At 43.9% G+C, this 25311-nt stretch overlaps 1 protein-coding gene across 1 annotated transcript in view; it reads left to right on the top strand.

Moving 5' to 3' along the window:
• Positions 1-24559, top strand: part of LOC139153862 (reticulocyte-binding protein homolog 2a-like) — a 123298-nt gene extending 98739 nt beyond the window's left edge. The window contains exons 45-53 of the mRNA XM_070728277.1: positions 2220-2304; positions 2658-2734; positions 4749-4892; positions 10810-10881; positions 12063-12180; positions 16372-16559; positions 20568-20752; positions 21637-21735; positions 24105-24559. Of these exons, the coding sequence (XP_070584378.1) occupies positions 2220-2304; positions 2658-2734; positions 4749-4892; positions 10810-10881; positions 12063-12180; positions 16372-16559; positions 20568-20752; positions 21637-21735; positions 24105-24398 (1262 nt within the window). The 3' untranslated portion in view covers positions 24399-24559. The remainder of the gene's footprint in view (positions 1-2219; positions 2305-2657; positions 2735-4748; positions 4893-10809; positions 10882-12062; positions 12181-16371; positions 16560-20567; positions 20753-21636; positions 21736-24104) is intronic.
• The last annotated feature ends 752 nt before the right edge of the window (positions 24560-25311 follow it).

Here is a 25311-nt window from a genome sequence, read left to right on the forward strand (position 1 = left end):
TTAATTCATGCATAAAGAAATTAAACAGATCAAAAGTTTACAAACTGATGATAAGGTAACAGAATATGCAGTGCCAATTCTTTCTAAGATTCTCCTTCTTTATCCAATGAGTGAGAAGCAGGATAATCTTTTATTTATTTTATTTTATTTATTTTTTCCAAAACACGATGAAGGTTACAGAGGATAACTTATCGTAAGTTAAATCAATGAAAGACTAGAAAAAAGATTTAGGAATACAATAAATCAATGAAAGAATAGAAGAAAAGATATAGGAATAGAAGAAGGATATATAAAGAGATATAGGAGAGACAGTAGGACAGGGGACGGAAAGCACACTGGTGCACTTATGCACACCCCTTTCTTGGCCAAGGAAAAGAACCGTTGTACCTACCTGAACGGTCTTCTCGATGCACTGGAAGAAGAGTCTAACATGGGTAATTCTCTAGTCCTATTGGTAGAGACTGAGTTTAAATTTACATTTATTTTCCTTAGAGAAAAACTCAAAGCCTCTACACTTCAGACTGAGTTTTTTTAAACTGAGCTCAAGGGGGCAGGCAAGGGGCGGTGCCTACTCATTATGTAAATTTAAACTCAGTCTCTACCAATAGGACTAGAGAATTACCCATGTTGGACTCTCCTTCCAAGTGCAGTGGAGAATGTAAAGATTCTGTTAGCTCTTAACTCAAAGTTCTAAAAGATGTGTGTTTAATTGCTCATGGCCTCCCATATCCTTGGGAATAAACGAAGATTATTCTCATGGTCAGTAACTTTGATTATGGATTGACATAAATCTACTTACTTGGTCATGGCTATCCTTTCATAAGTCAAGCTGCCTATTGAACCAGACTCCCTTTCTGGATGTCCATAGGTTCTGTATAACCAGTAAATTTATGCTTTTTAAGATCCTCATTATTACTAAGTCTTATTGGTTGTCCAGGGTACATGAAAGACTATAGGTCATAATGTACTGACAACAAGCAAGTTTTCAACTTTTAACTCTATAAAGTTGAAGGACAACTGCCCCATGGTAAGAAGTTATATGAAAAGAGAATGTTTTAGGAGTTATATCATGTGCTCCTCCAGAACACACTTCTTCAATCTGATATGGTCTGGATGTATTAGAATACAGAGACCATCACCCTTAATCTGTATTCATTTACCGTGCTGATGGGTATGATGGGTTTTACACAAAAACATCTGGTGGCAACCAAGCTGGAGAAGACTGCAGAGGATATTCAGAAATTTAAAGAATGTGGAGTTCTTCTAGGAAGGAAGTCAAGAAGGACAGAAGAGGAAATTCATAGGATATGGGATTGATGACATCAGAATGAGATAACCTCCAAAATTAGTCACACCCCATTAAAACATTGTTTGACCTCTATAGTTATGTGAACAGAAAGAAGTCCTTCACACTTTTGCCTAAGAGAAACTTAAACAGGAATGAAATATGCAAACATGACTGTTTAAAATTTAACTGGTTCATATTTAATACAAGATCATTAAGGATAATAATATGTCATTATTTATATTTCAGAAACCGAATTGTTTTCAGGTGCTTTTGGGTTCAATGCTGATTCCCATAAAAAGGGAACAAAACTCAGTTACTGTCCATGCAAAATGTGTAGAAGTTACATCTGGTGGCTATTTCTTTGTTCAAGCACTAATAGTAATATGGGGAAATATCAGTCTATATTTGTGCAGTATGTAGAGCAGATTTCAAACTGATCAGCATTCTACTAAGATGATTGTGCTGCCAACCAGTCTTATGATGATCCTGGACTAATGAAGATCAACACTTAGTATGAAGTTGATTGGCTGATCTTAAGTAGGAGGTTGGTGTGTAGTTATTTATAGCATAGCTGTATTATTGCTGGATTTGAAGATTCTCTTCCCCTGTATGCTTTCCTTCCTCTACATATACACTGTTGGTATTATAGTGAATATGGTAATCTGACAAAGGATGCATTCTCAAAATTATAATTCTCAATCTTGAAGAAAGACTTTACCGCTCAAATATGAATGCATATACATTATCTGGTATTCTTACCTTTTTTCAGATTTTAAAATCATCTAATTGTAATAAATCTATAAAGATGACAATATAAATCTGTATCATTGTGGTAGAAAGAATTGGCTCAGCCCAAAGAAATTAGCAATGATTCAATAACAGGAAGATAATTATTGGTCTTGACCATAAATGTATTCTCTTTTCTTCATAGAAACATATCCCAAAAAAATGCCAGATGCAAAGATGTTCAAGTTGCCTAGAATGGTGGAGAAGCCAATTGTCCAAACACCAAAAAGGTAGATTAAGATTTATTCATCTGATTTTTTCTGTCTCACTGAAGTTTTGCTCATTAAATAGTGGATTTTCAGGGCTGGAATGAATTTATTATTTGTCTCTCATACAATTTCTGAATATGCAAATTAGATGACATTGCATAATAAAACTTTCAACGAATCAGTCTCTCTTTAATAACTTTAATAATAAATAATTGAGCAATTGTTTTTCTTACATTGCTGATTATTAACAATGATTCTCAATAGTTTTTTCAGAAACATCTGCATTTTGCATCCGGTATTTTTCCCTTTTTCATAAAAACAGTGGATTTCTTGCAAATTAGTCAGTATCATTTGTTTGCTTTTAATTTGGACAGGAGTTTCCATTCTGTGACTTTCAAAGAAGAGGTCAAATCCAAAGCAGTAAAGAAGCTGAGTAAGCAACAGCTAGAAGGTATTTCTCCTGCTTAGAAATCATATAACCTGAATCTTCTCAAGGCCGTATATATAGTTTGTGCAGAATGTGCCTGAAAGATGTAATAATTCCTGTCCTGTTAACTTAAACACTTAATTTAAATCTGTCTTCTTCATTGTTTTGTGGGAAGAGTTTTTACTTAGTGGTTCCAAGCACAAAATAGAAACAATAATACTATTTTTATCAATTATTTGGTGGATAACTCATGCTGCAATTATATTATGCACAACCTTCATAATCCTCAAAAAAAATGCATGATGATACTTTAATGTTTACTGTAAGAAATCAGCTTCCAAAAAAGAAAATATATAAATAAAGTTATATTTCCTATTGTATATCATGGTATGTTGTTGCACATTTTTTGCTTTCTTGTTTCTGGTCATGCACTTTTTAAAGTGCTTTGATCCCTGAAGCACCTTCAGTAACCTGCTATAATATTGCAACTTCTAAAAGTAACATGTTTTTATTTTTTTTGTTTTATTGTTTTTCTAATAATTGTTGTATATACTCTTGATCAGTTGGAGGATGATGAAGATATTGAGGACTCAGATTCAGATAGTGTTTATGAAGTAGTGGGGGCCCCGGGGTTACAGGTAGTAGAACAGGTGGGAGGCCAGCCACAGGATGGGGCTATGAGTTCAGGATCTAGTGAGTGAGAATCAGACGCGCACTGGATTAACCCTAAATTAAGGATTCCGAAACGTAGAGAGCAACGGTCTGGAAGAAGATATTAAGGAGAGGAATGGGTTAAATATTGCAGTGAGGTATTTGGCACGCCAGGGGGCTAGTGGAGAAGAAGGGTGGATTTTCAACATTGCTGAAAAGAAATATGGATGTGTTTTCGCCACGCTAAAGTAAGCCAAAGTATTTTGTATTGTATTTAGTCAGTGCTGCTGTTTTTTTAATAGCTATGTAGTTAGGAAATAAATCTTGTCTAAGTGAAGCAGGAAAAGGAATGTGAGAAATGCGGCTGAGAGAGAGATAACGGACCAAGTGATGTCTGCAAGGTGTTGAAATACAGGAGAGAAGAGAAATAAACGGAGTTGCTTTATTCATGAAATGATGCAGTTAATGAGAGTTATTTGTAATTACTAAACTTCTACCAGAAACCAGAACAATAATCATTATATGATAATTTAAATTATGATTCTTTTATTTATTTTACTGTTTTGTTGGATTGTTGCACCCTTCCCAGGGTCCCTTTCCATAAGATGTGCAGCAATATAAATCTGATTAATTAATTAATGTTCTGATTCAGGGGTTCTCAACCTGTGGCCCCCTGACCCCTGGAGGGCTGGGTTGTTCTCACAGGGGGTGTCTTGAAAACAGATGTATGATTTAAATGTCTTGAGAGTCTTGGGAGTCCATAGCCATGGCTCCATGGCTACAAAAGGTATGTAAGGGAGGGAGGTGTCTGTGATAAAGAAAAGGTTGAGAACCACTGATCTAGTAAATGGCCATCCCAATTTACAACAACAGGAACTGATCTTCGGCTGCAACTCTCAGATGAGGTTGCAGCTTTAGAGAAGAAATTGTCAAGTTTCTCATAAAACATTTTCCAGAATTTGGGACTGGAGTTGAAGGATATGCGATTTGGTCATATGAAATACAAAATATAGAAAATAACTACATTTAAAATTCTGTGGAAAACAGGAAAGCATGTTTATTTTAAATCATCCAAAGCTATCTCCTGCCCTCCAAATGTGTTAATCATTATTTCCCATCGTTCTCAGAAAGCATAGTCAATTACGGCTGACAATTGTGACAACTGATCCAGTATGATGGAAGAGAACATATCAGGCTTGCCAATCCTTTTTTAATCCATTAATTCCCAGAATATAAAACAATAATGGGATTTACTAGGAATCAGATGCAAGGACAGGGTACTTTCATAGCAAAAGGCTGGTGAGCAGGTACCTGATCTTTCTTGCTTCCACGTCTCCTGAGTCTCACCTCCTACTTTTCCTCTCTTTCATTCTGTATCTCTGCATAGCCTTCCGTACAGCTTATGATACATTCAGAAAGAACCTTGATGGCATAATTGATCAGGCGGCCCTAGAGACCACAGCCCATAATTTAGGAATCAACTTAACAGAGGAGGAAGTTCTTGACGAACTGATATGTGCTGACACCGATGGTAAGTGCATAGTGATTGGCCTTATTTGTGATAATTAGGACCAACAGCACTATTGCTTGGCAAAGCAATTACTAAGTGGAAAATTACACCACCATCCGGTTCAAAACTGACATAATTTACTATACAGTGGTACCTCAAGATACGAACCCCTCGTCTTACGAACAACCCGAGATACGAACCCGGGGTTCAGAAAATTTTTGCCTCTTCTTACGAACTTTTTTCGTGTTACGAACCGCAAACCCGAACTTCCGGGTTTGGCATTCCGGAGGCTGCTGGGAAGCCCCGCAGCCCGGCTGTCACCTTTTAAAACAGCCAGGGGGCTTCCCAGTTGCCTCCCGAAGCCAAACCCGGAAGTTCGGGTTTGGCGTTGGGCTTCGGGAGGCTGCTGGGAAGCCACCCGGCTGTTTTAAAATGTGACAGCCGGGCTGCGGGGCTTCTCGGTGGCGGCGGCAGGTACGTAAGACGGAAAACGTTCAGGAGGCCACTTTGGGTTTTTGGCTGGGAGGGAGGGCAGGAGGTCCGACGCTGGGGGAGGGAGTCAGGAAGGTCCTCCTGCTCCCCCCCTCAGCGAAAAACACAAAGACGGTCTGCCGCCGCATGACAGGCAGGGCGGAGCAGCGTGGAGCAAAGGGAGTCTGAAACCGCCAGCGGCTTCAGTTTCCCATTGCTCCGCGGGCAGCGGCAGACCGCCTTTGTATTTTTGGCTGGGGGGGGAAGCAGGAGGCGCAGGATCGGGCCGGCGGCGGGCACGGGGAGAGGCAGCAGGTATGCATCCTGGGCGGGTGGGCGGGCCGCGGGCAATGAGGCGCGACCGAGCGAGCCGGCTCAGGCTCCGGCTAGGACGGGGCGGGCAGCGGCTGGGCGCGGCGGCGAGGGTGCGTCTGACTCGGGGCTGGCGGCGCCTGACGCAGCGGGGAACATCAGCGTGGGAGGCAGGAGAGGACCAGGCAACCGGAGCGGCGTCGCCGCCGCTCCCGGCTTGGCTTCCCTGGCCGCCTTGGCTTCCCTGGCCGCTTCCCTGGCCGCCTGGCACTGCGATCTTCCAATCTTCCCTTGGCGATCTTCCGATGTTTCTTGGCTTCCCTGGCCGCTTCCCTGGCTGCCTGGCGCTGCGATCGGAAGATCGCAGCACCAGGCGGCCAGGGAAGCGGCCAGGGAAGCCAAGGGAAGATCGGAAGCCGGGAGCAGCGCGCCGCAGGCAACGCACGCTGTGATCACAGCATGCGTTGCCTGCGGTGCGCTGCTCCCGGCTTGGCTTCCCTGGCTGCTTCCCTGGCCGCTTGGCGCTGCGATCTTCCGATCTTCCCTTGGCTTCCCTGGCCGCTGCCCTGGCCGCCTGGCGCCAGGGAAGCCAAGGGAAGATCGCCAAGGAAAACGCCTAGCCCAGCCCACCCCGGAGGCGTTTTCCTGGAAGCAGTGCCATCCACCACCGAGCTTTTTGTAATCTTTCAATTTTCTTCACTCCCCCCCAACATTCCCCGCCTTGCTTCGCTTGACTGGCCGGAGGACATGACATTCACCGCCTCCCGTGCCTCCTTCGGCTTTGCGATTGGACGCGCCTCCCGCCGCTCTGCCCAATCGCAAAGCTGAAGGAGGCACGGGAGGCGGTGAATGTCATGTCCTCCGGCCAGTCAAGCTAAGTAAGGCGGGGAATGTTGGGGGAGTGAAGAAAATTGACAGATTACGAAAAGCTCGGTGGTGGTGATTGCACTCCTTCCAGGAAAACGCCTCCACGGGGGCTGGGCTGGGCGTTTTCCTGGAAGCAGTGCCATCCACCACCGAGCTTTTCGTAATCTGTTTCAATTTTCTTCACTCCCCCCCCAACATTCCCCGCCTTGCCTCGCCTGACTGGCTGGAGGACATGACATTCACCGCCTCCCGTGCCTCCTTCAGCTTTGCGATTGGGCAGAGCGACGGGAGGCGCGTCCATAGGCTTGGCCGGGTGGCTGCAGCACCCTCCCTTCGCCAACCCTTTGGCGGTCACCGGTGGGCTTACGGTGCCTCGGCACAGACTTCGCTGCCCCTTCCCCGTCAGCCAACATAAGCCGTAAGGAAGGGACCATCGTGGCCGGGCGGGGAGCGCCGCCTTCTTTCTCTTTTTCCCTCCCATCCCCGCCCCCCGGGCGGGGAGGGGGGGATCCAAACAGGGGAGGGGTAACGATTTTGGGCAGCCGCCGACCGTGCGGAGCGATCTTCTGCCGGCGAAGGGCGGGGAAGCCAGCGGCTGTAGCAGCTGGTGCAAGAGGCTTCCCCGCCCTTCGTTCTGGCCAGCAGAAGATCGCTCCGCTCGGTCAGCGGCTCCGGAGAGGCAGGAGCCGGGCACTGGCCTGCCTTTTTGTCCCCCCAGCCGCCCGCTGGCTGCGAGCGCTCTGCCAGGCGGCCAGGAGGCATTCAGGGTGAAATGCATGGAGGAATGGGAAGCTGAAGCCACCGGCGTTTGAGCTTCTCATTCCTTCACGCCCTGAATGCCTCCTGGCTCAGGCGGGCGGCAGCAGACCGCCTTTGGGTTTTCGGCTCGGGGAGGAGGGAGTTAGGAAGGTGACGTGGAGTAATGGGGAGCTGAAACCGCCCGGTTTCAGCTCCCCATTCCTCCACATCACTTCGCTCCTGTCCTGGCTAAATCGTGGGGCAGCAAACATGCTTTGGGGTTTTGGCTGGGGGGGAGAAGTTGGACCTTCCTAACTCCCTCCCCCCCCCCAGCCAAAAACACAAAGCCAGGCAGCCCCCAGCCCCCATGTCCGGCAGAAGCTGCTGCCCGATTGCTCTTAGCCAGCGGGATGCAAAGTGCTGGGGTGGGGGGTGTCCTGACAGCCCCCCCCACCCCAATGCTTCACCTCCCGCCAGCTGTCTCCGGAAGCCGAACGCTAAAGCCAAACTTCCACGTTCTGTTTCAGGAGACAGCTGCGAAGCGGCGCAGGTGTTTTAAAAGGTCGCAGCCGGCCTGGGGGGCTTGCCAGCACCCCCCCGAACCCCAAACCCAGGTTGGGGGGGTGCTGGGAAGCCCCCCAGGCCGGCTGCCACCTTTTAAAACAGCCGGAAAGCCATTTTTTTGCGGGGGTTTTTTTGGTTGCACGGATTAATTGACTTTACATTGTTTCCTATGGGAAACAATGTTTCGTCTTACGAACCTTTCGTGTTACGAACCTCCCCCCGGCACCAATTAAGTTCGTATCTTAAGGTACCACTGTACTGTATAGTGTAAATTTATAAATCTATTTAAATCTACTTAATTAAATTAATGCAATATCAGAGGTTTTCACTTGTGTAGGAATGCGATGGGTATAATAATAATAATAATAATAATAATAATAATAATAATAATAATAATAATAATAATAATAATAATAATAATATAATAATTTATTCGATTTGTATGCTGCCCCTCTCCGAGGACTCGGAGCAGCTCACAACAACTAAAACATCATATACAAATCCAATGTTAAAACAGTATTTTTAAAAAACCCTATTAAAAACAGTCATACAACCCAAACACACCATCCATAAAGTCAAAGGCAGCTAAGGATATAACAGTTCCTCCATGCCTAGTGACATAGATGAGTTTTCAAAAGCTTGCAAAAGGCAAGGAGGGTGGGGGCAGTCCTAATCTCTGGGGGGAGCTGATTCCAGAGGGCTGGGGCCACCACAGAGAAGGCTTTTCCCCTGGGTCCCACCAGATGGCATTGTTTCGTTGACGGGATCCGGAGAAGGCCAACTCTGTGGGACCTAATCGGTCGCTGGGATTCGTATGGCAGCAGGCGGTCGTGGAGGTATTCTGGTCCGATGCCATGTAGGGCTTTATAGGTCATAACCAACACTTTGAATTGTGACCAGAAACTGATCGGCAGCCAGTGCAGGCTGTGGAGTGATGACGAAACATGGGCATATCTGGGAATGCCCATGATAGCTCTCGCAGCCGCATTCTGCACGATCTGAAGTTTTCGAACACTTTTCAGAGGTAGCCCCATGTAGAGAGCATTACAGTAGTCGAACCTCGAGGTGATGAGTATCTGCTTGTATTTTATTTTTATAGTTATAATGTACACTGAATATGGCATTTAATTTCACTGTATGAGATGCAATGACAGAAAAGTAAACTAAACTAAACCAATTAATCAATTTCACAATTTTTCTGTGTGGGTCTTCCTTTGCCCTTTGAAATACTCACTTAGGCACTGGGGTAAATTGATGTTTGTATTTAAATTCATTGGAGAGGCATGGAACATGAAGGAAAAGCAGTGCCTTGGTGCCAGTAACCATGAGCACATTATGCAAACAGCCTAATGTATTCTCTACTGTCTGCCTGCTTCAGGGGTGGGTTTCTCTTATCTTCCCTACCAGTTTGGAACTGCATGCTTGAAAGTGGCTGGCAACAAACCAAAGGCTTCTGCACATGAGCAGAGAGTCATTACATCCAGGTACTGACCCTCTGCTCATGTGCAGAAGCCTTTGGTTTGTTGCCAGCCACTTTCAAGCAGCGGCAACTGGGGAATCGGTTCAGGGACATGGCAGACTGGCCATCAATACCATTTCACCAAACGGGGCCAAATTTCCACTACCGGCTCATGCAAACTGGTCCAAACTGGTAGAAACCCACCACTGGTCTGTTGGTTGGTTGGCTGGTTTATATTTCTATGCTGCCCAACTCCCTAGGGACTCAGGGTGGCTTCCAACAAAAATAAACATGGATCGATATAAAAAACATTACAATTTAAAATAATTGCAGCCATCCATACATTCATGGGCCAACCACTCTAGTAATTCCTCCCCTCCAAGGTCAATGGCACCAGGCCTATCCGAAAAGCCAGGTCTTCACGGCTTTCCAGAAGGCCAATTAAGGTGGTGGGATGTGGATCTCAAGAGGTAGCTGATTCCAGAGAGTTGGGACAACCACAGAGAAGGCTCTCCCCCCCTCCCCCCCCCCCGAACCTACCAGTCAACACTGTTTAGCTGACAGGACCCGAAGAAGACCAATCCTGTGGGATCTAACTAGTCACTGGGAGGTATGTGGTAGAAGGAAGTCTCAAAGATACTCTGACCCTGAGCCGTGTAGGGATTTAAAGGTAATAACCAACACCTTGAATTGTGATCGGAAACCGATAGGAAACCAGTGCAGGTCGCAAAGAATTGGTGAAGTGTGGGTATATCTTGGCATGCCACCACAGCTCACACAGTTGCATTCTGGACTAACTGTAGTCTCCGAACACTCTTCAAGGGTAGCCCCATGTACAGCAAATTGCAATAATTCAGCCATTGGATGATAAGGGCGAGAGCACACGCGCATAACCATGGGCGGAGTGTCCTGGATGGGTGAGTGGAGCAACCCAGCGCTGCTTTGAATGATCACTGCATGGATGGTCGAAGGCAAAGACTACTTTTACAGTTCAGGCAAGATTATCACATTTCCACCAGAAGTAAGAATAAGGCATAATTGTAGTAGCTCCTTTTAGTCTAGCTCAGGTGGCATGCGGAGCCATATCTGCTGGCACGTGAGCCGTTGCCCTTGCTGAGCTCCATCATGCATGTGTGTGCTGGCCAGCTGATTTTCTGCTAGGACAGAGGGTTCTGGGAGGGCGTTTTTGGCTTTTAGAGAGCCTTCAGGAGGATGAGGGGGCATTTTTACCCTCTCCAGGCTCCAGGGAAGCCTTTGGAGCTTGGAGTGGGTGAAACACAAGTCTACTGGGCCCACCAGAAGTTGGGAAACAGGCCATTTCTGGCCTCCAGAGGGCCTCCGGGGGGCAGGGGAAGCTATTTTCACCCTTCCCAGGCATTGAATTATGGGTGTGGGCACTCATGCATGCACAATAGCATGCGCCCACACTCTTTCGGCACCCAAGGGAAAAAAGGTTCACCTTCATTGGTCCAGCTTATTAACTGATTGTTCTTGATTTTTTTCCCTTTGGTGGGATCTGTTTTTCAGGAGATGGAAAAATAAATTTCACAGATTTCCTCAACATTATCACAGATACCAAGCGATTCATCCAGGCTGTAGGTGAGAAGAAAAATAAACTTTGTAGGATGAATCCCCTATTTTCCATTATAGATTCTGTATCTTGGGTTTTCCATGAGAAATTGCCTTAGTATTTAATTCAATGGGATAACATTACTAAGCAATGGTAAGACAAGCTTACCGTCTCTGTCTCTGTCTGTCTCTCTGTCTCCCCACCACCACCGCTCCTCTCTCTCTCCCTCTCTCTCCCTCTCTAATATCTAAGCTCTGCAGCAGTAATGGGTTCTAAATCCTTTTACCATGGTTTGTGCATGCCTGTGCAGAAGTGTCCCAGGTGGATGCTACCAGTTCACAGAACTGGGCAGAACTGGGAACAACCCACTGCTGCTCTGCAGGTAGATTAGCGGCCAGATGCACATTGCTGACTAATAAGGAAGAATTTTTGTTCTGACACTTTCCTGTGCTACCTTTTGGCCAGTCCATATTTGCCATTTCCCCACCCAACGTTAGTGGCTATAAGGCGATTAGTTGTGGTCGTAAGTCGAGAGTTACCTATATAACAAGTTGCAAAATGAAAGCAACCCTTGGCTGAAAGTTAGTAATATACTGTGTGGTTTCTACTTCATTTTAGATAAGGTTTAATGCACTTACTATTGGGAAAGGACCCAAGAATTTTGGCCCTAATTTTTTGCTGGGCATTTTTAATTAGATATATGAGGTGGACAAAAAATGGCTTCTTTCAACGTTGCAGTCAATTTGTCCTGACACCTGGCTAGGAGCATTTGATTGCCTGGCTTAGCCTCGGATGAGGACTTGTGCCGCCATCTCCCCCTGTGGAGGGGGGGTGATGGAGTGTACTTCTTGTTCTCTTTGGCTGTCATCTTATGGGTTTCTGGGTAAAGCATCAGCCAATAAATTCTTTTCAGCTGGAATGTGCCTCAGTTCGAATTTGATTTTTCTGAAGTATTGCACCAGCATACTTGTTTTGGTGAGAGCTCCCTGGGGGTTTTTCAAGGCTTCAACTATTCCAGCGCTCTAGCTTTTAGAGAGAATTGTGAATTGAGTCAGGAATTAGGATTTCCCATGCTTCTCTGAAGCAAACAGACAGATTTATGTTCCAAGATAAGGAAAGTCTTCTGCCCCAAGCCCTTTTCAATGTTTTTAGCCTTCTCTTTTTTCCCATTCTGGCCATTTCTTAACATAAATTTTCTACTCCCCATCAGCCCCTAAGAAAGATGACAAAGAGACTGTTGATGCCCGAGGAATCTTGTTTTTTGAGCTCTTGTCAAAGCTGGTGGAATCATCTAAACTGCCAAGACAGACTACTACAGTTATTGTCAGGTGAGGAAGAGGAGATCCTAAGGATACTGAGTGTGCACAGAAACATACACTGATTCATATATTGTTCCTTGCATATTTGTGTGAACCAGAGACTGATTTCTTCTTACAAAAGGGTTCAAAAAGAAATTTGTTAAATTTTAAGGGCATAGAGCAGTGGTGGCGAACCTTTTTTCCTTGGGTGCCATGTGCAAGTGCCCACACCCATAATTCAATGCCTGGACATGGCAAAAATGGCCTCCCACTGCCCCCCCCCCCCCCGCCGGAGGCCCTCTGGAGGCCTAAAACAGCACACTTCCTGTTGTGTCCAGAGGACAGTTAGGCCTTGTATCCGCCCCATATTCCTTGGGTGGAAAATACTACAAGGTGATTGGTTGGCTGAGCCTGGCAGCCTGGGGTATATATAGCTACCAGGCATGGCCATGTTTTGTTGTTGTCTTGTTTCGTTCCTTAAACCGTTACCTTCTGCTCTGAATAAAAAGAACCGTTACTTACATTAAGTCTGCAGTCCTTCATTCCTGAAAGGATTCAACACTTCCCAACCTTTGGTGGGCCCAGTAGGCCCATTTTTTGCCCTTCCCAGGCACCAGAGGCAGAAATGCCCTCTCCCATTCCCCCAGAGACTCTCTGAAAGCCAAAAATGCCCTCCCAGATCCTCTGGGTGAGCCAAAAATCACCTGGCCGGCACACACATGCACATTGGAGCTGAGCTAGGATAACGGCTCATGTGTCAGCAGATATGGCTCCGCGTGTCACTTGTGGCACGGGTGCCACAGGTGACACGCAGAGCCATATCTGCTGACACACAAGCTGATATCCTAGCTCAGCTCCAATATGCATGTGCATGCCGGCCATCACTGGCATAGATTAATCCTTTAGTTATTAATATCTTTACTAACAACAGGTTAGACTGAGAGTTCTCCCAAATGACAATAAATGAGGGCATGCACGCATAGGGCATACATGTGTGCAGGTGGGGCGCATGTGAGGGGGTGCACACTTTTTGCATTTGGGGGGTTTGGTGGCGTGCACATGCGTTCAGCACTCACCCCGGAAAAGGTTAGCCATCACTGCTCTAAATCAAGCCCTCCAAGGTCATCCATAAGGCAACCAGTGATTATTTAGCACATGGAATATCATGCATGAAACATATATACAGGGGTGGGCTACTAGTCGGAACGCCCAATTGGGCTCACCTCCACGACTCTGGCGGCCCCATGAGTTCCAGTACTGGCAAGGTTGTTTGCTTCCACGCATGCATGGAAGTGAAAATCTCGCCGGAACACGGGCGCACCTGCATCTCCATGCACACTTTTGCTATCTGCACGGACACAGCAGCATAACCCTGCTCAAACTCACAGGGCCGCCAGAGCTACGGAGGCAAGCCCAATTAGGCGTTCCGGCTAGTGGCCCACCCCTGCATATATACATATATAGCCTCTCACCATCCACTAAATATTTATTTGTTTGTTTGTTTGTTTATTAGATTTGTATGCCACCCCTCTCCGTAGACTCAGGGCGGCTCACAGCAATAAATAATAAATAAATAATTTTTCTTTAAAAAGGAAGGTTACATACCAGGAAAACGTTCTCCAAAACTGTAAGCTACATGGATGGCTTCTTCAGGAGGAAATGAACTACCACCTCTTTCAAGGCTAGGGGAAGCACCTCCCTCCCAAAAAAGGAGATTTACTAATCACTTAGATCCAATCAAATGCAATCTGACCGTAGACGAGGTGAGCTGTATTTCAGGCCAAGTAGAGTATTGAGCAGTAGCAGTAGCAAAATCCAGGGATTCCCAGGTTTTAGTGACCATGCTTTGGGGTAATATTTTAACAATAAAACTGTAATTTTAATAAGGTTAGGTTAGGTTAGGTTTATTGGATTTATATGCCGCCCCTCTCCGCAAACTCGGGGCGGCTCACAACAATAATAAAAAACAGTACAGTACACAATACCAAATCCAATGCCCACCCATCCAGTTCCAATTGAAATTAATAATCTCATAAAAAACAGTATATATAAAAAACAGGCACACAGTCAATCAATCAACAAAACAACATGGGCAAGGGGGAGGTGTTTTAGTTCCCCCATGCCTGACGGCAAAGGTGGGTCTTAAGGAGTTTACGAAAGGCAGGGAGGGTGGGGGCAATCCTAATCTCAGGGGGGAGCTGGTTCCAGAGGGTCGGGGCCCCCACAGAGAAGGCTCTTCCCCTGGGTCCCGCCAGACGACATTGTTTAGTCAACGGGACCTGGAGAAGGCCAACTCTGTGGGACCTAACCGGTCGCTGGGATTCGTGCGGCAGGAGGCGGTCCCGAAGATATTCTGGTCCGGTGCCATGAAGGGCTAACTTTATTAAATAACTTTAATACAATGAAATTGAAGGCAAGAAAAATAAATAAATAAAGTTATTTCTTTACTGTTAGATAGGGTGAATGGATGAGACGAACAGTAGCTTCAGTGGCAACAACAGCTCTTTACTGAGGCAACTATATACAATCCAGCAGCTCTCTGTCTGACAGCCAGTCCTTTTATAGGGAGCTGTCAGACTGCTCGGCCAATCAGCTTTAAGTATTTTCCTGGCAGAATGGTGGACCTAACTGGAGCCTACGTGCTCTCGTCTCAGTATGTAACACATATCATCTGCTTTATTTCTGTGGCAGCCGTACAAAACATAGTTATTAAAGGAAATTTCACAAGCATGAAATGAAATAAGTTAAATCCACAGCTTAACAGGAAAGCACAAGGCAAAACATTTGTCTTACAACTAAAGAAAGTTATACTTTCTTTAATTGGATTTATATGCCCCCCCCCTCTCTGAAGACTCAATAGCAATGAATCTGATGAACCTTATGTTGTTCAGATAGCCCTTGGCTTACAACCATTTGTTTAGTGATTATTTGAAGTTACAACAGCACTGAAAAAAAATGATGTACAATTGATTCTTGCATTTACAACCACTGCAGCATCTTCATGTTCAATCAAAATTTATGCATACATCGGCAGCCAATATATTTATAATAGTTGCAATGTGATCACGATTTGCAGCCTTTCCAGGTGGCCTCCAACGTGCAGTCATTGGGGGGAAACACTTAACAATCATGTTATTAATAACTGCAATTGATTTGCTTAAAACAACCATGGCAAAGGTCATTAGATGTAACTCATTTAACAATTGCCTTGATTAACAATGGAAATTCTGTTCTCAGTTGTGGTCATAAGTTGAGGACCAAGTGTAAAATGCATGCAATCATGCTGATTGGATATTTAAAAAGCATGGTTGCACGATGAAGAGACTGGATTTTTTAAAACGCTGTAAAAGATTATGATGGGAGGAAAATATTGTATAATGTGCACAGTGAGAAAAAGTTGGTTGCACAGAATATCATTAAAGAGAAGGAGGGATGAGCTGTGAGACAAGGAGAGAAGTAAATGGTTTAACCATCTTACTTACATGTTGTTGTGATTCAGCCTGAAGCTCCTCAGGGAACGGCTGGAACTCTGCCGGATCCATGCTCAGAGGGGGGGGACGATGAACAGGAGGGGGAGGACCAGGCAGAAGAGGAAGAGGAGGAGGGAGAGCAGCCTGAGACCCCCGGGGGGGGGCCCTCCCCAGCGAGTAGCCTGGATTCATTAGATGAAGACGCCCAGGCTATCATAGATATAAGGCAGAGACGGGCAGCCCAAAGAAGGGGCCAATTAGCAAGGTATTTCCATCCCTGAATTGGTAACAGCTGGGGTTGGGTGTGGTTCTCCTCAGCAGGGTTGAAAAGGCAGGCCCGCCCTTACTGTATTGTGGAGAGTTATCAATTGGGAGTCCTGTGACCTTGCTTCGATTCTTGGCGTCTCTGATCCTGGCTTGTGGCTTTGAAGGCTGAAGACTTGGGGGAGGCATGGGTTTTATTACCTCCAGTGTTGTTTTTGCCAGCAAGAATCCTGTTTTATTGCCTGGCCGTCGTGAAACCTCTGTGAAGCTTCATAACGTTCCTGTCTGTAAGAACAGTTTTTGTTACCTGTGTTTGCTTTCAAATATATAAACTGCCTTTGCTTTTTACCAGTGTGTCTGGATACTCTTTTTGGTTGGTGTTGGTGTCTGGGGGGACCCAGACAGAACACATGTCTTCCTCAGTTTTATTTAATGCACACTTTTATTTATTTCCCAAACATTTATTTTTCCTTGTCTTGTTTCCTAGCTATTATCGGCAAAAGTTCCTCGACTGTACAGGAAAGAAAGCGGATAGCAAGCCAGCCAAACAGGATCATTCTGATAAAGAAAGGTTGCCCAGAACCCAATCTTCCCCTATTGCTGCCTTTGCTGGTGCTGCCCGCATCTGCATCATGAATGAAAAGGAGCTGGAAACATATGTGGCAAATCTCCAAGGTAAGCATTCACACTGCAACTAACTTCAGAGCTGAACTGTATCTGTTAAGAACCTGGTAGATCATACACTGGAAAAATTTATTTTTATTTTATTTATTTCTTTTGTCCAATACACAATGAGGGTTTTAGTGGGTATATATCTATATACACATAGTAAAATACATGATGAAGGTTATAGAGGAGATACTCATAGTAAAATATATCTAAGAAATAATAAAAAAGAAGATATAGGAATAGAACATATCAATGAAAGAATAGAAGAAGAGATATAGGAATAGAAGAAAGGTATAGGAGATATAGGAGAGCAATAGGACAGGGGACGGAAGGCACTCTAGTGCACTTGTACTCGCCCCTTACTGACCTCTTAGGAATCTGGATAGGTCAACTGTAGATAATCTAAGGGTAAAGTGTTGGGGGTTTGGGGATGACACTATGGAGTCCGGTAATGAGTTCCACGCTTTGACAACTCGGTTACTGAAGTCATATTTTTTACAGTCAAGTTTGGAGCGGTTAATATTAAGTTTAAATCTGTTGTGTGCTCTTGTGTTGTTGTGGTTGAAGCTGAAGTAGTCGCCGACAGGCAGGACGTTGCAGCATATGATCTTGTGGGCAATACTTAGATCTTGCTTAAGGCGTCCTAGTTCTAAACTGATCTGATCACCTTAAATCTCTAAGCTAAGCCATGTAATTTTCCTGGTTTTACCTTGTAGCAGAATTGAGAAAATTAATCTTTTTAATTAATTGAGAAAATCAAAAGTCTTCAACGGCTCTATGTCCACATGGAAAGAAGTAAGCAGCAGGAGGATCAGTCCTAGGCTCAGTACTTTTTAACATATTCATCAACGACCGAGATGAGGGAATAGAGGGGGAATTAATTAAATTCGCAGATGACACCAAGCTGGTGGGAGTGGCCAATACCCCAGAGAAGAGGTAGGCAAAGTTGGCTCTTCTATGACATGTGGACTTCAACTCCCAGAATTCCTGAGCTAGCATGATTGCCTCAGGAATTCTGGGAGTTGAAGACCACATGCCATAGCAGAGCCAACTTTGTCTACCCCTGCCCCAGAGGATAGGCTAGGAATACAGAAAGATCTTGATAGACCTTTATAAGTGGGCCCAAATAAACAAAATGAAGTTCAACTCAGTGAAAAGTAAAATCCTACACCTAGGTAAGTAAAACCCAAAATATACATAGAAATTGCGTGAAACCACACTCAACACAAGTGACTGTGAGAGAGATCTAGGAGTTTTGGTAGACAACCAACTAAACATGAGCCAACTGTGCAGCGGCAGCTTAAAGAGCCAACACAGTCTTGAGCTGCATTAACAGAGGGATACAATCTAGGAGGTAATAATTCCACTGTATAATGCCCTAGTCAGACCACACCTGGGCTCCACTCTACAAAAAAGACATTTATACTCTGGAAGAAGTACAGAAGAGAGCAACCAGAATGCTAAAGGAAGTGGAAAACAAAACATATGAGGAAAGATTGCAGAATCTGGGCATGGATAATCTAGTGAAGAGGAGGGCCAGGGGAGACATGATAGCAGTATACTCTGAGATCTCTAAATATGTTTAATTAATTAATTTGTTTGTGTAGGAATGGGGATGGATGATTAGGAAGAAGTCTATACTCTTATTTTCTGCTTCCACTAAAGGAATTAATTTTAGTGGAAAATAACATTTCTGATATTGAATAAGGTTTTAGGCATGCCTCTTAAAAGTTACTTCAGCGCTAAAAAAAATTCTTACTTTTGTAAATAACCATAGTGAAATGATAGAGTAAGGAGATAGGAAATAGATTTAATTTATTAATTCGTTTGCACTGATTTGTATCAGTAAGTTTATTATACCAGTTAATTTATTATTTACCAAAGATACATGCCCAGATTAAATATGAGACATGCCATCTTCTCTGTTATTGCAAATATAAATTATAATAATACTTGAGGAGTTGCCACGTAGAGGAGGGGGTTATCCTGTTTTCCAAGGCACCAGAGGGCCAGACCAGAAGCAACAGATGGAAGATGACCAAGGAGAGATTCAACCTGGAAATAAAAAAGAACTTTCTGACAGTGAGAGTGATCAACTAGTGGAATGGTTTGTCCACGGGAGTTGTGAATGCCCAAATATGGGAGACCATCAAGAAGAGATTGAACTGCCATATGTCTGAGATGGTATAGGGTCTCCTGCACCACCAGGAGGTTGGACTGGAAAACTCACAGGGTCCCTTCCAACACAAACAAACAAATTAATTAAACACATCTAGAGATCTCAGAGTTTTTGCACAACAGCATGCCTTGCTGGTCTATTACCATAATAAAGATTTGATCAATCATTCTGCCTTAATTGAAGCCCAATTCCAAATAGGCAGGGAAGAGATTCAGTAACTTAGTGAAACCTTGAAAGAGCAAAATACTTTGGCAGGAATCCTATTCTGTACCTCACCATATTCCTACTTTGAATACTATGAAAGGCATAGTTAGTGGTTTGTTTGATTCCTGTTACTGATTAATATAGAATAATCTGTATTTGTACTACTTTATTACATACAATAGCACAGAAGTTATTTTTTTAAAGAACCATGATTTACAGTATAACGAAATCAATGAAAAAACCCAGCATACATGTCCCACTCAGTTATGTATAGTTAAGCTTAATTACAATTGTATATAAGAATTGATGGATTAGTGAAAAAGCATTCTAGAAAAAAGTGACCACTGGGGGATGGGAAAGATTTTTTTAAAAGTTGATGCAGAAGTATGAAGTTGTTTTAGTAAGTAGTTTCAGGCACATTGGGCATCATATGAATAGCATTGCAAAGCAGTAAGACTTTTCCTTTTCAATATTCTTTTTAGAGCACAGTCTGGGCTAAATATAAATTTTGCATTGCATTAGTCCAACACTGAGTTTGTCTGTCTTTCCTTTTTTTCTTCCAATTGGTGAGCATGTGTGTAATAGAAGTAGGAAAGCAGCAAAAGACCCGTTTGTTGGATTTTTGCTTATATGATGGCAATTAAGCAAACAATACTTTGTTGACCAGAATATTACAATCGGTGACCACATTCCCTAAGAATATTTTTTCTGCGATTAGGAATGGGGATGGATGATTAGGAAGAAGTCTGTACTCTTATTTTCTGCTTCCACTAAAGGAATTAATTCCAGTGGAAAATAACATTTCTGATATTGGATAAGATTTTAGGCATGCCTCTTAAAAGTTATTTCACTGCTAAAAAAAATTCTTACTTTTGTAAATAACCATAGTGAAATGATAGAGTAAGGAGGTAGAAAATAGATTTAATTTATTTATTCTTTTGCACTGATTTGTATCAGTAAGTTTATTATACCAGTTAATTTATTATTTACCAAAGATACATGCCCAGATTAAATATGAGACATGCCATCTTCTCTGTTATTGCAAATATAAATTATAATACTCCCACCACCCCTTGCTGGTTGGAGGGGCAATTTGCTATTCCTAGGACTTCGGCTATCTAGTAAAAGAAAATTAAGAATATCTGCAGAAATAATTTACCTTCTTGTGTGCAGTTAGACACAAATATAAAAGTTGCGTTTGCATTCTGAAATGCAAATTTTGTCACTTTTGCATTATCATAATTTATACTGGATGATTGTGCTTGTGTTTACAAAGCTTTTCCTCCAATAGCTAGCAAGAGCTGGATAAGATTTCAATCAGAGCCATGGTATAGAAGAAAAGTGTATTTTTTTTAAATAAACCAACTTTCATTCTATATTATATCATTACCATTCTTGTGGGCACAGCACAAAGGAAAAGAAATGCACTCACTTCTAATTAGCCAGGGTGGGGTGAAGTGAAGAAGGCTTCCTTCCAGGCCTTTTGCAATGGCTATCTGCTGCCCTGTGCTTTGCTGTGTTCTGCTTCGATTTTTCTTTGCTTTTCACTAGGGTAGGGTTTGGATATTGATGAGTACTGATGATCTACAGCTAAGAGCATCCTGACATTTGACTGTGTTTTCCTAACCTAGCAAAAGTTAACCCTTTGGAGAGTCCCTATAATCAAGTGCCCATCTTTCCCTTGATCCCTAACCGGGATATCTTGGTGAAAGGGAAGCCAACGAAAGACGTCCAGAAGCTGGAGGTGCAAAGGAAAAAGGAGCCCCCCTCCACATTTGAAGACAATTTCATCCGTAAAAAGAGGTGGCTAAAGCAGGTATCGAGAATACAATTTCATTCTGCCTATTTTCATCTAATCTAGCCTTTTCGTATGTTTGTTTATGATGCACAGAGCGCCGAGGGATGCACGCCTGCTTTTCTTCAGCTGCTGCTGCACTTGCCCGACAGAGGACGTTCCTCGCGGGGACCCTGGTGGCAGCCCCCCAATTTTGGATGCCCATGGCGACTAGCCACCCCATCCAAACTGGGGGGGGGGTGCTGGCAGGGAGGCAACACCCCGCGAAAAATGCCCTCTGACGGGCAAGTGACATGGGGCGCGTGGTGGCAGCTGAAGAAAAGCAGGCGTGCGTCCCTCGGCGCGCTGTTCATGCAAACACTGGAGAAAGCCCGCGGGGCAGCCTTGATCAGTGCAAGGGGGCTGGGCTCCCTCAGGTCCCACCCCAATCTTATGCCTTTGGGGGTGCCTTTGGGAGGTTGCAGATGATGTAGGCGCGTGCGATGGCAGCTGCACAACGGCAGCACGCGACGGCAGCCCCAGACAGAGCCGGAGAGTCCGGGCAGGGCTCAGAGCCCACAGGGGTTTCTCCCCGCGGACAGCTTGGGAGGGGCAGATCAGCTGTCGGGTGGGGAGAAACAGCACTGGCTCCACTGCGCAGGCATGAAAAACAGTGCACTGAGTTTTATTTTTGCATGCACCCCAGCGCGCCGCGTAGGTTAGAGGGAACAGTGGCCAGGAGCACAGGGTGCGTCCACATCCTGTGCTCCTGTCACTCACCTGCGGGCCGGATAAATGGCCTCAGCAGGGAGCATGCAGTCCACGGGCCATAGTTTGGGGACCACTGGTTTATATGATATTGATCTGCTCAGATTTGACAAACCTTTGTTAAACGTTTTTTTTTTTTTGCTTTCTTTTATATGTAGCCCAAATCTGCCAGGGCTTCCAAACCATCCCTCTCCCTTTCTCCAGAGCTAAATCAGAAGCATTTGACTATGGACGATGTGAGTGAAATCCGACAAGAGGTAAGTAAGCTCTTTGAGGAAGGTGCTATTTATTGGACCGGACCAAATTAAATTGGTTTAACTTATTTTTATAATTAAATCATTTGGCGACCTTTGACTTGAGGAATGGGTAATTGCTCCTTGGGATGACAATATGAATGGGAATATAGTATGAGTTTTTCTCAGGGACTCCCAAACTTGACAACTTTAAGACTTGTGGACTTCAACTCCACAAGTCTTAAAGTTGCCAAGTTTCTGGGAGTTGAAGTCCACAAGTCTTAAAGTTGCCAAGTTTGAAGACCTCTGGTTTTTCTTTTTGAGTTTCACATCTATCTGCACTGCTCTTGTATATCAAACTCACATATAGCATAGTTCACATACACACTGCTTGCTCTTTTCTCTCCATCCATTTTTCTGGTTGTCATGTTGATACATTCTTGTTTCTTTTTCATTGTTTATTTTATTGTTTTATTATTTTACTTCTGTTCTGTTTGCACTCCTTTCAGTTTCTTCAATTTTATTATTGTAAGCCGCCTGCAGCTGTGATTGTGAACCTATGGTACGCATGACACAGGTGGCACGCAGAGCCATTTCGGAGTGCACGTGAGACCGTGCCAGCTGATTTTTGGCCTTGGGAAAGGCTGTTTCATCCCCCAGATGCTTCAGGGACACTTCCTGAAGCCCTGGGGTGCAAACAAAAACCCCACAGAATGGACAAAACAGAAGTACAGAAAATGGATTTATTTTATTATTATTTTATTTATTCGACTTCTATGCTGCCCAATCCCGAAGGACACAGGGTGGCTTACAACAATAATAAAAATACAGTATAAATAGATACAAAGGGATAAAAAAAAGAAGTCAAACATTATCTAAAACATTATCTAAAACTAAAACCCCATGAAAAGGTTATTAAAAAAGGCAGTCACAGTCATATACATGCACACCATTCATAGAGTTGGCCATCAAGGATGTAAATTTATGGCCCTCAGGCCTGCCAGTAAAGCCAGCTCTTCATGGCCTTACGAAAGGCCAGCAGGATGGAAGCAGTACGGACATTGGGCGGAAGTTGGTTCCATAGAGCCGAGGCAGCCACAGAGAAGGCCCTTCCCTGTGGTCCTGCCAACCTGTATTGCTTAGTCGATGGGACCCAGAGGAGGCCAACTCTGTGAGCTCTTATTGGTCTCTGGGAGGTATGCGACAAGAGACAGTCCCATAGATAGTCTGGCCCTGAGCCATATAGGGCTTTATAGGTAATAATCAACACCTTGAATTGTGCTCAGAGACTAATAAGAAGCCAGTGCAGCTCACGGAGCATATGTGTTATATGGGTGTACAGAGGAACACCCATGATAGCTCTCATGGCTGCATTCTGGACTATCTGCTGTCTCAGAACATGTTTCAAGGGTAGCCCCATATAGAGCGCATTGCAATAATCAAGATGGGAGGTGATGAGGGCCCGAGTGACTGTACAGAGAGCCTCCTGGTCCAAGTAGGGCCACAACTGGTGAACCAGGCGAACCTGGGCAATTTAGCAACCAGTCCCCCTAGCCACAGCTGAAAGGTGATGGTCAAAACTCAGCTGTGGGTCCAGGAGGACACCAAAGTTGCAGACCCTATCTGAGGGGGACAATGTTCCCCCCCCAGAACAATGGACGGACAGATCGAGGTGGAAAATCCCACAGCCACTCGGTCTTGTCTGGGTTGAAATCCCTACAGCTTCCAGGTACCGGCACAGCCCATCCACCGCTTCACTGAATTGATATGGGGTGGAGATGTATAACTGGGTATCATCAGTGTACTGATGATACCTCACCCCATGCCGTCAGATAATCTTGCCCAGTGGCTTCATGCAGATATTGAACAGCATGACGGAGAGGACAGACCCCTGAGCCTGGGCGTGGGAGGGGGGGGAATTCCAGCAATAGGTCAATCCATTGGGTTAATCATCTGATTTCTTTTTCTGTATGCCTTTGTTTGCTTGATACTTATGGAAAGTAGTCCCTTTTCAGCTATTTTATTTTCCAGGCTTTTAAGAACTTCCAATGCAGGTATTTTTAACTTTGACTGACTGTTGAGAAGACATTTCTATATTACTTTGTATGTCTATTGTTTACTGTGTCTAACTTTGTTTGGAATTCTGTGAATATATACCTTTCTTAAAGGTATTATATATTCATAGGGCTGTAAAAAGAAATTTGCCATCCTCATTCTCCTCAAAGCTCCTTCTCAGAACACCAGCTAATATCCTGATTTAATTCTGGGAGTCATACCTTTACTATATAATCACACTTATATGCGATCTAATTCCCAATTTATCATTTTTAAAGTTTTGCACGGTCACTCTGATGATTTATCTCTCATCCATATTCTCTGGCTTTCTTATTCAGGTCAAAAAAGTGACATGCTCCTATCGGAAAGCAATGGCTCTCCGTGAACGCAACAAAATTCTGACGACATGGAAGAGACTACGAGGTGGAGAGATTGGGCTGGAGACAAACAACCCCAGCTTCTACCAGATCTTCTCTACATACAGCTGGTCATGGAATATTTTGCAGGACCTGGTGTCACCCCGAGAACTTAAGGAATATGATAAAAAACCGTGCCAACGTGGCAACCGATCAGCCACTCCTGTAGATAAACACATCTGTACTAGTGGGAAATCAAAAAGATGTCAGAAGTAATACCAGATGTTGCTACCAGTGCTCCTCCTTTTATGTGAATGCATTCCCTCACTCAGTCTCAGGCTGGTATGCAGGTCACACTTTCTATGAGACATAGTGCAAGGTTTCAACTTTGTACCCTGGCTAATACAGTGAAAAATTAAGCTCCAAGAGGCAAATAATCTCTTTGTCATCTTTTGTACTCTTATTGTTACTGAGTGCTACGAAGAGGCAGAAGGACAGTAAAATAGGAGAAAAGTACTCAATCTTGAAAATCAAGGAACATTTTGGGGTGGCACTCAGCTCTTTATCAACCACATTTGAAGACATTCTATTCTCCTGACAATCTTTTTCCTTTTCTTTCTTTCTTTTCAAACCTTAACAGTTAACTTAAAGCAACTCTCCACAACCATGTTTCTTTAGGAATGAGTTTCATTGGGAGATAAACTGCAGTCTTTAAAAGAGAAATAAAGTTTTGCACATTGTATGAAGACATTGAGCTAGTTCTCCAAAAAGCAAAAGAAAAAAGAAAAGAAAGTTCTCCAAAAAGAAACAGAAACGAGTTCATTGTATTATGGCTTCATTCAATGTGCAAAACCAACAATGTACTCATGTTCTTCTTCTCAACCTTTTTATTTTTTGATGTTTTAGTTAAAATCCAGTGGGAGTGATTTCACTAAGTAGGCAAGGTTGAGCAAATATGCTGTGCTCCCCTCATCCTTCCCAGCACTATTTTTAAAATGTATTTATTAAATTTTTCCGTTTTTTTAAAAACAATACATGATCGTATTTACAGATGAATCTACATCATATATACATTCCTATCAACATTATCTTTTGATTGCTTTTAGATTTCTGGATGTTTTGTTTCAATGTTTAGTTTGAGTTTCTTTTTTTTTGTCCATTGGTACCATTTTGTCCGTTCCCAGCACTT

Source organism: Erythrolamprus reginae, chromosome Z (genome assembly GCF_031021105.1).
Source record: "Erythrolamprus reginae isolate rEryReg1 chromosome Z, rEryReg1.hap1, whole genome shotgun sequence".
Lineage (NCBI taxonomy): Eukaryota > Metazoa > Chordata > Lepidosauria > Squamata > Dipsadidae > Erythrolamprus > Erythrolamprus reginae.